The 13,915-nt window shown below is 41.0% G+C and overlaps 1 protein-coding gene across 1 annotated transcript in view; it reads left to right on the plus strand.

Moving 5' to 3' along the window:
• Positions 1–5,895: 5,895 nt before the first annotated feature.
• LAMA2 (laminin subunit alpha 2) overlaps positions 5,896–13,915 on the plus strand; it is a 755,002-nt gene continuing 746,982 nt past the window's right edge. The window contains exon 1 of the mRNA XM_015416769.1: positions 5,896–6,048. Within this exon, the coding sequence (XP_015272255.1) occupies positions 5,928–6,048 (121 nt within the window). The 5' untranslated portion in view covers positions 5,896–5,927. The remainder of the gene's footprint in view (positions 6,049–13,915) is intronic.

Here is a 13,915-nt window from a genome sequence, read left to right on the forward strand (position 1 = left end):
AAGCTTACCTTGATTCATAGATCTTACATTCCAGGTTCCTATGTAGTATTGTTCTTTGCAGCATCGGACTTTCCTTTCACCATCAGACACATCCACAACTGAGCGTCCTTTCGGCTTTGGCCCAGCCGCTTCACTCTTTCTGGGGTTACTTGTACTTGCCCTCTGCTCTTCCTCAGTAGCATATTGGACACCTTCCGACCTGAGGGGCTCATCTTCCGGTGTCATATCTTTTAGCCTTTTGATACTGTCCATGGGGTTTTCTTGGCAAAAGTACTGGAGTGGGTTGCCATTTCCTTCTCCAGGGGGATCACGCTTGGTCTGAGTTCTCTGCTGTGGCCTGTCCGTCTTGGGTGGCCCTTCACGGCATAGCCCACAGCTTCATTGAACTACACAAGCCCCCTCGCCACGACAAGGCAGTGATCCATGAGTATTAATTTTAATACTTATCCTAATTTTATGCACTTTAAATAAATACTCTGAATTTAAGTACCAGAATTCATTTTCTTTTCTTCTCAACAATAGCGTCTCCTAATATTTCAAAGAGGAAACAGAAAAAAAGAGAGAGATAAGAAAAAGAAAAAGAAATACTCTCATAGTCAGCCCACATATTTACAAATTAGCTTTAACTACAGATTTTCCAACAGTTTACCATTTCAGAAACTATTTAACCTTCGGTTACTTCAAGAACAGTAAAGAGATATGTTTTCCTCTCCTTGTCTCCCCAGTGGCACGTCTTATAGTTCAGACATCAAAATAACTATAACAATCCGCTAAATACTAACTATTAATTTTCCTGCAGTTATTATTTCAAAAAGAATTCAACCTTAGGTCTACTTTTCCTACTACAGTCATTTCTGAAACTATTCTACCAAAATTTTGCCTTATTTTCTTGGCATCCCAATACACAGATCTTCAAACAATAAATCCAACTTAATTAGATATGTTGCCTCAGTTCCCAATTCATATAGTAATTTCCCCAGAAATTACCAATTACTTGCTTATTACTTTAGCAACTATAGTCAATAAACTTTCCTCCCCCTGTCTCATTGATAATACGTGGTATATTTCAAACGACAAAATAACTACCACAATCACCTAAATATTAATAATAATTTTCCAGCCGATTATCATTTCACTAGCAATTCAGCCTTAGATCTGCCTTTCTTAGTAACCTGGTCTCATCTTACCTCAATGAACAAATTTATTGCTCACCTATTAAACATTTTAGGCAAATAAGAAGAATAAGAAAGAGAAACCATTTTATCATACAATACACAATGTTGATTTGTCATCTGGAGCACCTTCTTCTTAACAATTGCACTTAAATGTCTGAGTCCTTTAAATTCAGAAATTTTGGCTTTCAAATTTTGCCCTTTTTGGTTTGCCAGCTCAGTCTTCGGTTTTTGATATTCTCTGTTCCTTTCCCTCTGCGAATGTCTCTTCCTTCTTTTAATCAGCTTCTCCATTTCTCTGAAACATTTTTTTCTGTGCATTCCTTTTTAATCAGCTTCTCCATTTCTCTGAAACGTTTTTTTCTGCGCATTCCTTTTTATCAGTTTCAACGCAGTTTGTTTCTTTACATCATGATTTTGTCTAGAAACCTTTTTTATTTTTCCCAGCAACTTAGGAGGAAAGTCTCGAATCTCTGAAATATAGTCCTGTTTTCATGACTTTCTGCCTTACACTGATGTCGTGAGAACTCCTCCTCATTTTCAGTTTCCGTATCTGCACTCTGAAGCTTCTTTACAAAATTCTTACAGGCTTCTTCAGCTGCCTGTCTCACCCCATCGAGCAAATATTTTTTAAATTGCTCCACAGAGAGATACCCATTTTCCGTATCTTCTAGGTCTATCACTGGAATTTCTGCTATGGAGGTTTCCTCATTCTCCCCAAGCATCGCCATTTCACACCTTTTACTCTAGAACCTTTCCAAGCTGCCGAAACACAATGCAAATTGAGAGAGCTACTCCTTAGGGGATCAGTTAATAAAGGTCTTCAACAGTTCCAAGAGAATATATGTGTACTCATGTTGCAGTCTTCATTGTATGTTAAACTTATTGAAATAAAAGTTTAAAATTGGCGTTCACAGCTTCGGCAACTTGGCGGACCATGCTGTGCCCTTCTCCGCTCTTGTGTCAAAACAGATCCATCGTGGCCCCTTCACTGCCGTTTGGGGGTTGCCTGGTCAAGCTTCCTGCATCCCGACCTCCCTCCAGGAGGTCAGGCGAAGCCCCCTGCTGTCACTAGGACCCGGGGGCTCTAAAAGAGACAAAAAGTCAGGGCTTGTCGGGAGCGACCTGGCCAGGCACCCGAGATGCTGCGCTGCTCAAGTTTAATATTTTTTAAAACTGACATTTAGGAGCTACATTTTATTTCTCAGCTTAACTGGAAGGAAGGTAAAATTCACTTTATTTGTCATTCAATATGAGACAGAGAGGATAAAAAGTATTTTGGGTAACTAATCTGTTCTAAAGTGATCTTGAATATGCACCCAAACACTTGTCTTCAAATTACTATAACTTTGCTCCTCTTTGCTGAAGGATTGTTTTTTATTTAGTACTTTATTGTTCAGACTTATCAGTAAGTTTTCTTCACTCAGTAGATGGTTGATAATGTTCTCAGCAAAAGTCCACTGCCATCCCCACATTTGACTTTCACTTAGTAGCAGATCAAGTGCCCCTATGTCTGGTGACAGCATAAGTCACTTTCTTGACTTGTCTTTGTCCAAAGATAATTTATCTTACCTACTGTTTGTTGCGTTAATATAATTCTTGCATTAAAAAAAAAGAAATTAGTTTGGTCTAACCAAACTTTTGAGAAACCTTGTGTAGCCATGTTTCCCAGTGACAGTGTACACATCCATGCTTCTTTGTCAACAAGAAGAGTGACTGCATCAGACTACAAGGTTGGGCTAGTAACTGAAAACAGCCCTGGAACAAACTAAGCTAATCAGCCTTGCAGCACTATCAATGGACACTGGTTTACCCAGGGCTATTTTTGGGAGGGAATGGACAGGAATGGAGTTCTGGCTGGCTTCAGAGTAGGCCATGCCCACTACAGCCAGAACCTCTGTGTGCGTGGTTACAGAGGGAAGGCCTGGAGAGCGACCCTCACAGCGACTCCAAGGTGGGGGGGGCTGGTGGGGCCCTGGAAGGATCGGGGAGGCATTTAAATGCCTCCCTGTGCCTTCCCCAGCCTGTCCAAGGGCCGGCTTGCCTGGGTTCCCCGCAGCCACGGGGCACCCGGGCAAGCCAAAGTAAGGCAGTTTAAACGGCCTTCCCTCCAAGGGGGGGCTTGCCCAGGCTCCCCGCGGCTGCACTGTGGGAGGAGTCTGAGATATTGGGGACAGTAGAAGATTAGATGGAGTGATGGCTGGCTCAGAAGAAGCTACTTCATTTATTCATATGAGTGAGTGAGCATCGAGCCTAAGGTTACTTACAATCAACAGTGCAACATATGATGCTCTTAAATAAAGCACATGGTATGTTTGAAAAAGCCTTGCCCTTGTTCATTCCCAGTTACTTCACCATAGCAAGCTATTAATCTATACTGCCAACATGAGTAATTTTAAAAAAGAGGTTGTTGCAGATGTCTGGGTTAGGGCAGGAAGGTGTGGTACCTGTAATGGTAAATAAAGAAGTGTAGTCTTCAACTGCTACATTTGTCTTTATTGGGCTTGTCCCTTGCCACCCCTTCCCACTATGCTTAATGGCAGCCTTAAGTACCTAGCCCAGCAGCTGACCCAGCCCTTCCTCTCTGTCTCCCTGTCCTTCAGGCCATTGGTTCCTCTTAGCACTCAGCCCTAATGGGAATCCTTCCACTTCACAGATACTGCATGAATTAACCAGCCATGCCTGCCCATGGGTATCTGTGGCCATACTCAGCCTACTGGGTGTCCACCTGCTATGGTGTCAAGCCTCTCCCTTCAACCACTCACTTTGCTGCCCAGTTCCAGCCTCATGGCTCCCTGGTGAATTCCTGTTCCCTTGGGTTACCGCAGTGATATACCACTTTTTAATATTTACACTTCTAAGACAAAAGTTGCATCCCATATATAGTAGCAGGACTTCAGGACGAATTCACAGGGCACATCGTTGAGAGGAAACCATGGCCAATGTTTTTCTTTTGACTGCCAGACTTTTTGTGTGGTTGGGCCGTGACAATCTTGCTATGGGGATGCAAAGCTTCTCTTCCCTTCTTAACTAGCCAAGATACTGGTGTCAACATTGATTCGAATCACTTCAATAAAACTTGAGGGCCATCTTCCACTTCAGTATACTAGGTCTGATTGATGATTCACATTAGCGCTTGCTCATTGATCTTCTAGAGTACTCTTGAGACCTTTTACACTAATCAAATTGGATTTTAATATGAGAGTTGATGGTAAGCGTGAGTCATGCTGTAGCAGAGATACTTCCATATTAATCCTGGTTAATTAAATGTGAATAAAAAGTCTGTCCATTTCATCTTTGGCAGATGTGGAAGTCAACTATGGTAAGACAGCTGGTTATCATAATCAAAACTGCCCCTTGGGAAATGAGTAGTCAACCCTGCAGAAACTGTCACAAGTGGTTGAGTGGTGGTGGTGCAGTAAATGGGAAGAAGCGGAACTTGGAGCCATGCCTATAGTGAAAAGCAAGCTGCTTTAAAGGTAAAAGGTAAAGGTTCCCTTGCTCGAAAGCCAGTCGAATCCGACTCTAGGGTTGTGTTGCTCATCTCCGTTTCAAAGCCGAAGAGCCAGCGCTGTCCGAAGACATGTGGCCGGCATGGTCTAAACACCAAGGTGCACGGAACGCTGTTACCTTCCCACCGAAGTGGTACCTATTTATCTACTTGCAATTTCTTGCTTTCGAACTGCTAGGTTGGCAGGAGCTGGAACTAGAGATGGGAGCTGGTACCTATTGTGGTACCTACTTATTTACTTGCAATTTCTTGCTTTCGAACTGCTAGGTTGGCAGGAGCTGGAACTAGAGATGGGAGCTCACTCCGTCACGCGGCACCCGGGTCTCGAACTGCTGAACTACTGACCTTGCACAGCCTGCAGTTCAGCGTCTTAACCACTTGAGCTTTAGCATCACCATTTATACTGAACACTGTGCAGATCCACTGTACCTGTGTTTCTCAATATGTCAATTTAGCTATGTGATCAGTGAACTGGCTGCATCTTGTGTATCTCACTGGGGGGACGAGGAAACAACACATTTCTGTAGATGCCTCTTTCATTATTTATTGGGAGTATCTTCAGACTCCTCAGATTTTATGCTGCCAGTTTGGCAGTACATGTATCATGTGCTCTGCATATAAAATGCAGTATTCTAATCTGTTCCAGCTTAGTTTTATCAGTAATGTACCATTCTCTCTTCACTTCACACCATCACACCCATGAATGTGACCTTTTATTTATGAAACACTTATCTGGCAGTACACATCGTTTTTTTTAAAAGTTTCTGCCTATAAGTTTGTAATAATTTATATCCTGTGGGATACCTAGGCAAGATGAATTGGCCATGATGTTCTAGGTCCCATCCACTGCCCCAGATTTAAAGGCTTCTGAAACTTTTCTGTTTTTTTTTAACAGGCTTTAATGGAATGACCTTGCTACCCCATCTCCACCCCAAACAGACATATAAGACCCCCCCCCTTCTCCTCTTAATTTGTACTAAACAGAGTCCCTCCCACTTTGGAAGGGTTCCCTGATTGTTCATTGTCTTGTGACCCTCGGGCCCCTTAGATGGTGCCTGACTTTGGAGTGGGCCAGGCTGAGGGAGTGAGGGAAACCAGGCGCAGTGGACGGGGTGTGTCCTTCCGCGGTCCCCTCCTTGATGCAGCTGGGGGCTTCACCGCCGCCTCTGCTCCCAGCCCGCGTCTCTTCTCACTCTTGTCAATGAAGGAAGAAGAGCGTTAGCAGTTTTTGCCGCTCCGGAGCAATGACCGGGGCAGCTTTGCCTCCTCTTTTGGCCCTCACCGCGTTTTTACTGACCCGGTGCAGCACTCAAGTTCTGCAGCAGCAGCAGCAGCAGCAGCAATTGGCAGCGCCGCAGCAACGAGGTACAGTAAGATTTGGCGGCATGGAAGTAGTTCCTTAAAGCTGTTTCCCTCAGGGATTTCTTGTAGGGGGGGGAAAGTCCCCAAACAAACTTTGGTCGCTCCGTCTGTCCTTTGCGTCTTTTCTTTTTCTTCTCCCCCCGTTTGTTCTGAGGCTTCTCCCCCATGACAGAAACGAGAGAGAACGAGAGAGGCTGCAAACTTGGCAGCAAATTGGCAGCGAGGTTTTCCTGCCAGTGGTAGCTCTGAACTGCATCTCGCAGATGGACCGAAGAAGTACTTTGGAGAGCTGTGAAAGCCGAGATCCAAGTTTCTCTCTTCTAATGAAGCTGTTAAACAGGCTGTTGAGCTTCCACGCTGCGTTGGGAGAGGTGGCAGGCTCTTTCTGGCTTGCTTTTGCGAGGAAATTCGCTTTCTTCCCCTCTCCTGCCGTATGAAGCAGATACTCATTTTCAGCTTTTAAGTAGAGGGGGTCATAAGTCTCTTTGCACGTGTTAATGGTTATACATCCATCACTTCCCCCCCCCTATTTTAAATCAGAAACATGAATATCAGTCTTTCCATAGTTTGGAACCTCTAAATATGAACGGAGGACATGCTATTCTCCACTGAGAAGAAACATTCAAAACCCAAGTTCTATTATGCCAGAACTTGGACTGAGCAGTTGAGCAATCAGTTCCACATATTAATAGGCTGTCATTTACTAGTGCGTTACACTGTAATGTTCAGTTTAGGCTGCAGTTTATGATAGTATTTCCAACTGAACGTTACAATGAATGAACATTAAATGTTAAAGCAAATATGGGATACTAAAGCATGGTCACTAGACACCCAGTATTTTGTGTTTGTAACAGTATAATCCCATTGCAGGAATTGTTTGTGTGTTTATTTGTTGTTCATTCTGCAATGTGATCAACAGGAAAGGAGGAAATAATTTGAAGAGGATGACACAGATGTATGATTCATATTAATTAGAGATAACAATTGCTCTAAACTCATCTGAGACTCATGCAGCTTGATGCTATGAATAATGACTTGGAAGTCAGTCCTTTAGCTTGTTAGTTCTTAAACTGAAAATCCTGTGGTAAGAATAAATTCTGGCCATGTTAGAAAAAAATCTAATTAAACAATGCTAAAATAATAAAGATTGACCACAATTTTAATGCAGTAATCCAGAGGTAATAAAAAAAACTGCAGAGCATCTAAGGATTTTCCATCCTAGGGTTTGGGTGAGAGGGTTACACTTACTTCTCTAAGTTGTGATGCATTACCCACTTTAGAGTCTCAAGCAGTTGGCTTCTTAATGCTATTTTTAACTCTTAGGAAGATGAATGGCACTTCTCTAAGGGTAAAGTCCTATGCACACATGGTTGGGAATAAATCCCATTGAAAAGAGTAGGATTTACTTACTGCTAAGTAAATGTGCATTGGATTGAGCTGCTCATATCTTCATAAAGTTTAAAAAGACTTACAGTAAACTAAGGAGAGGAAAAAAAAACCTGACCCAGATAGGTTGTCTACATTTGGAAATAGACTCACTGGAAAATGGGGAACAGCCAGTCACATTTTAAAATAGCACATTTAAAATATATCATGGCGTACAGTCAATATAGTTGTCTCTTATGGTTAAATGAGGTAATACTCAACTATAGAAATACTTGTGGCATCATTTATTTAGAACAACTCAACCAATATCAAGAGGATACTACAGCCCACTGTACACTGTCAGATACTTTCTATACATTTTTGTTCTACTCTTCATCCAAGGGACTGTTATTTACATCACTCCATTTTGCTCCCCAAACAACCTAGTGAGGTAGAGTAAGATGAGAAAGAATAAATGCCCCAAGGTCACTCAGGGGCTTCCGGACTGACTGAGATTATGAACCTGCGTTTCCCCAGTCTGACAGTTCTAAGCACTCTTTACCACATTGGTCCTCAACTGTAATGAGCAGTGTCTTGCATTGCTCCTTGAGTCTTGTCATTCCACATAAACCTCCGTTCTCCTGTTACAGTGAAATGAGAAGAGGATTCTGAGCAGTGCTAGATGAACAGTCTCAATAATGAATCATAAGTAGGTTTCATATCTCTATGATACCTCTGTAAAAGTCTCTTTAGCCACAGCACTACTGAGGTCCTCTAAACTATGCTAAAATCTGGCAGTGTGCAGTTACTCTGTCCTTTCTCACTGGGGAGGTGTTAATCTTTACAAACAATACTATGTGATGAATGTTGTCATGTTGCTTTGAGATATTTTGGTGTATTACTGTGAAGCATGTCAAAAGTATTTTGGGTCACGATACAGTTAAGACTTCATACAAGATTTCCAGATGGCTATAAAATGTAGAGTTCCAGGACATCTTGCACCTCAGACTGTATGCTAGTCTGTAATTCTGCTTTTTAAATTGTTTGGAGACTTTTGTGGTCAGAAACCTGGAGTTAATTTAATATTTAGCTTTTTGCCTCATATGTTACTTATTCTTCTGTTGACTGAAGTGAACCCCCTCCCCCTTGAATACATCAGGTTTCCTAAGAAAAGCAGTGTTTAAGAGCATTGTATTTTATAGCTCAGAATGTATTATAGCTCAGGAAGACATACATAAAAGATGTATAGTAGCTCTTTAAAAGCAAGCCAGCACAGATTTCTGCCTCCTCCAGAATACTAGAAAGACTTTCTGTGGGAGTGGAGAAAATACTTCAAGCAATTCTATGGACTGATTAAAAGACCATTCCCAACGTTTAAAAGAATTGTAACGTTTATGGCCAAGTTATAGCAAGACATGAATTTAAGTTTTGGATTCTGCCTCTTGAAGATTTCAAAAATATTTAGAGTCAGTTTGAAAGTTAAATAATGATTTGGAGGTCAGTACTTGACTCACAGTTTTGGTATGTGATATCAAAATCTATGTGGGTATTTTACTAGGAGAGTTGGTAGTCATATAGCAGGCATTGTTTTTTCTGTAAATGTAACACAACTTGGTGTCAGACTATAGGCAATATGAGAGTTCCTCAATTGCTTCCCAACACAACATTATGAGGCCACATCCCTACAGGCTGAATTGTCTAGTTTCATAGTTCAAAGGGACAAATCACTGTTTCCTAGCTTAAGAAACAATAATCTTCCTCTTCAGCCCCAGAAACTTGGAAATCAAGTCTTATGGAGGAACAGCCCTATAGGACTGTGGTGGCAAGCTTTTGACCAACAGTAAACTCCAATGGGCTGCATTTTCAAGTTTAGGGATTTAATCTCTTTCTTAAAATGGAAACCAGAATTGTGACTTCTTAAAACTCAAAGCTGGGAAAAGACCCTATAGAGAAATTCAGCTCTTTAATGGAGAGGTAGATAAAATGGCTTAATCTTGGTTGGATTGCCTCCACTTCTTTGAAGGAAAAAAATTAAAGCAAAACATTAACACATTAAAATATTTCAGACATAAAACACATTTAAAATATAAATATGTAAAATATTGAAAACAAATAAAATATAACAAAAACACACAAACACATACAAAATACGTAAACATATAAAATCACACAAACAGGGAGGAGATGTTGGGGGCACCTGAAGCTGGGCCTCCAAAGTTGGCCTCAGAGGTCGGGTAGGTTCATATGGGAGTAGGTGGTTCTTCAGGTATGCTGGCTGAAAGCCATATAGGGTTTTAAACAGCAATTACCAGACATTGGATTAGGCCTGGAAGCAAATTGGGAACCAGTGTAGATGGAACAAGAGTGGAGTGATATGGCCCCTATGACCTACTCCAGTTGGTGTTCTGGCCACAGCATTTTGCACCAACTGTTACTTCCAGACAGTCTTCAAGGGCAGCCCCACACAGAGCTCATTGCAGTGATCTAATCTAGATTTTATCAGGGCATCAACCACAGTGGCAAGATCTTTCCTGCCCAGGAAGGGCTGCAGCTGGCTCAGCAGACCTTGGAATCCCTGAAGTTGTCCAGCTACCACTTGTTCAGTCATTTTACTCAAGGATGGTACATTTGAGACTGGGTGGTAGTTATTCAGCTTTCCTGGGTCCAGAGTAAATTCATTTAGGAGTGTTGGACTATGGCTATAGAGAACCAAGTTCACATGTATGAACTGCTATGGAACTATCTTGGCGGTCACTATCTGTGTTGTATAATGTAATGTGAACTGCTCAGAGCCCTTAGGGGTTGAGCGGTATACAAATGGAATGTAATAAATAAATAAATAATAAATATCTTAGCCTAGCCTACGTCAGAAGGTATTGTGAGGGTAAAATGAGGGGAGGACAGGACTGGTACCCTGAGCTCCTCTGAGAATGGGTGGAATGGAAATCAAACAGGTGCTAGGGCTTTTTGTAATGGGGACTGGGAATAATATTGGAATGATGACAACATATAGATTAATATCTTGGTTTAAAAAATCTCTGTGATTAGTGATGTTTAGGGATGCCAGCCTCCAGGTGGGACCTGGGGATCCCCTGGAATTACAGCTCATCTCCAGACTACAGAGATAACTTCCCATGGAGAAAAAGGATACTTTGGAGAGTGAACTGTATGGCATTGTATCTCACTGAAGTCCCTGTCCTCCCCTGACTCCATTCCCAGCCTGGATCTAGCACCCATCCCCCGCCAGTGGCCATGGGGGTCCTGGCCAACATGGACACATTATGGAAATGAGCAAACACGGACACATTTATCGGAGTAGCATGATAGTTAATGTCAGTTACAGTTTTAAAATAACAATTCAAAATGATTTCCATCTCTGAAAAATGTCTGATATTGATTATGGTCTGAACAGTGTGATGAGTTGACCATGTACAGCTGCTCTGTAATAGTGTACCCCCTGTTCTTTTCTAGACTGTTTTGTTGTTCTTTAAATACACATACAGTGGACGTTTGTGAGAAATGTAATTCTTATTTTGTACGCTTCATGGTATTTAACCTGTTGCTCCTGCTTCCTGTTTTCGATTCCATTACATAGAAACATTGTATATCAAAGTGACAATTTGTGTGTTTGGCAATATGATGTTTTAGTCACAATGACACAGTGAAATTTGTTCACACCAGCATATTGGAATTTAGGATAATATGTATTTCTTTGTTGTGTGAATAAAAAAAATGCTTAAACTCATGTGGGAAAATATCCTTCAGAACAATTATTTAAATGGATGGTATGCATATACAGATGTCTGTATTCTGCATTTCAGAACAGTATAATGTAGAACATTTAGCTAATGCGTAATTCAGAGTGGAGGGCAACAACAGTCACCATAGGAATGAACTGAGAATCAAGGACCTATCCTCATTCTGGCCCTTTTCACGGCAAAGTTCAAATAAGCAGTGCTAGTAAGCAATATCAGGGCTGTTTTGAGGGCAGTTTATTGGCCACAGTTTGAGATAAGATGCTGCACCAGATGTAACACTGGTCTGATCCAGCAGGGCACCTCTTATGTTCTTAAGATGATTACCAAACACACTTCACCTTTGTAGCATTAAACATAGGATCTGTGGGAACATATGAGTGCAAAATCAGTGGAAGAGGTGCTTATCCTGCAACTTTTGTCCTAGTTAATTTAAAAGGTATTTATTCCCAGCTGGACTCAAGGGAGAAGTGGAAGGCAGTTCACAGAAGAAGAATGGTGTGCTCAAAAACTGCATTGATCTACACCTTTAAGTGTTCCTTGCCCCTCTATTGCCCATTATGTCAACATGAGTTTGGGAACTATGTATTTGCTGAGATGCCTAGTTTGGGCTCACAATTATCATCAGTCTCTCTTACTTTTATTTATAATCTTTGCATGTTGCCCTTCTAAGGATCTCAGAGCAGTTTATATGAGCATAAAATTGAACATATGAAAGTCACCTTGCAAGGTAGGCTAGGTATGGTCATAAAGATATGTACATGTTTTATCTAGTAACTGTTATGTCTGAGTGGCAGTTGGAACCTTGATAACCTGGTTGAAGTCCAGCACAGTAGCATCACATTTGTCATTTCCAGTAGTGGTTTTCATGTCCACTGTGCCCGTTTTTTTCCTGAAGCCTTTTTGTTTTTTCCCGAAAAATTGGAAAAATTGAAAAAAGAAAAAAAAATAGATTATGGAACATTTTATTTTAACATGATGAATAAAATATTTTAAGACAAGGTGTTCAAATATTTTCCAAATCATTTCTAATATATATAGATATATGGTATCAGATTGATCTAATTTCTGTGCACTGAGGACAAGCAAGTCCTGGGTTACAAACTGAACCCTCCAATGCAAGAACAAGATGCATTTCTTCCTTTAGGAGGTGCGATTGTCAGAAGAAAATAAAAAAGTTTCAGTTTTGTTTTTGCATGTGGGTGCGTATTCTGTTTGAAATAATTGTTTGGATACACTATATTTTTAATATGCTAGTTATGATAATTTCATGCCAAGTTAAAATGTCCATAGTCATATGTTATGTTCCTAAAGTAACAGAATGACTTTCAATCTAGAAAAGACAAAAGAAATGCTAATGTAGCATTTTTCCAATTTTTCCGAAAATTTCCATTTCCCCCCCCAAAAAACCGGGGGAAAAACTGGTTTTTTCCCGAGCTTCAAAATTTCTGGAAAATTTACATCTCTAAACCCAGTGAATCTTATTATAATTATCTGTGGTGATTATGAACAGTCTATAAAAGACTATTGATCTATTTCTTAAAATCAGTCATAGTTCATATTTCTATGTTATCTAATATTTTGGAAGCTCATTTATTTCTTCTCTTCCTCTCACTGACTAGGCATAGTTTTGCTCCTACTGTAAACTATTTTTATAACTCACCATTGGTTCCCAGCTTCCATAAAACAATAACTAAATGACATATCTCTTATCTTACCATATACTGTCTAATGCTGTTTCTTTATCTACCTGCTTCTTTATTTAGTAGATATATGCCCCATCATGTTCTCATGGCTCTGATTCCTATCAAAGTACATGGCTCAGCATCAACTTTGTGTGTCTGCTTTACTACTATAGAACACAGCAGTACTTCCGGGATTTTACCTTTATAGAATATTTTTCACTATGTATAATGAAGTTTGATATTAAATATTTTATACTATTAAATATAAATATTTAATTTCTTATATTATGTAAACACTGGTGTCTCAGAAATAAGGAGCCATATTGGAAGTAAATTCTTTCACATAGCTATACTTAAGACTGTAACTGTAGTCAACAAGTATCATTTATTGTTTCTTTCTATCTATATATCTAATTCCCACAGTCCCCTATGTACAGATACTTATTTCCACAAGTTGTTTTTTTTTTGCAAACCTGGGTGATCCCCTAAGTTTGCAGGAAAATCTGAAAACTTAAAAAAAATACATTGGGTGGGTGTAAATTCCCTTAAAATAGAGGAGTGTTATCTGCACATGTGCTGTTGGAGCTGTGGGAGGGGGGAGGCACTTCAGGCAGGCGATGGCTGGCAAATGAAGTGAGAAGGGTTGGAGGGCAGAGCACCAGCCAGAGAGAGACATAGCCATCACATTACCTGGCTGGGAGAGGAGTCCTCAAATTCTGCCCCTTCCTACCAGCACTGCAGTGGTAAGCAGTGCCTGCCACAGCTCTCCAACTTGCAAGCACAGAAGTGCAGGCACCATGATGGTGAGGGTAGGATAAGGCGGTATGGTGGGAAAGAGGAATGACAGCCTACCATGCCATCAGAAGAGGAGCTGTACCTGCTGTGGAGATTGCCCCCTACTCAGCCTACCTTGCCTTCGAGGCCTCTTCCTCTTTTTTCAGCTGCTTGGTGATGAGAATGGGGGGGGGGAGTGAGTGGGAAAGTAAGCAGCAAGCTGACAGGGGGAGGGGGGTGCACTGATGATGGGGGGAACCAGAACAAAGCAAACATTGCAGTGTTTGGGGG

Source organism: Gekko japonicus, unplaced genomic scaffold (genome assembly GCF_001447785.1).
Source record: "Gekko japonicus isolate JY-2015 unplaced genomic scaffold, Gekko_japonicus_V1.1 scaffold92, whole genome shotgun sequence".
NCBI classification, from domain to species: Eukaryota; Metazoa; Chordata; class Lepidosauria; order Squamata; family Gekkonidae; genus Gekko; species Gekko japonicus.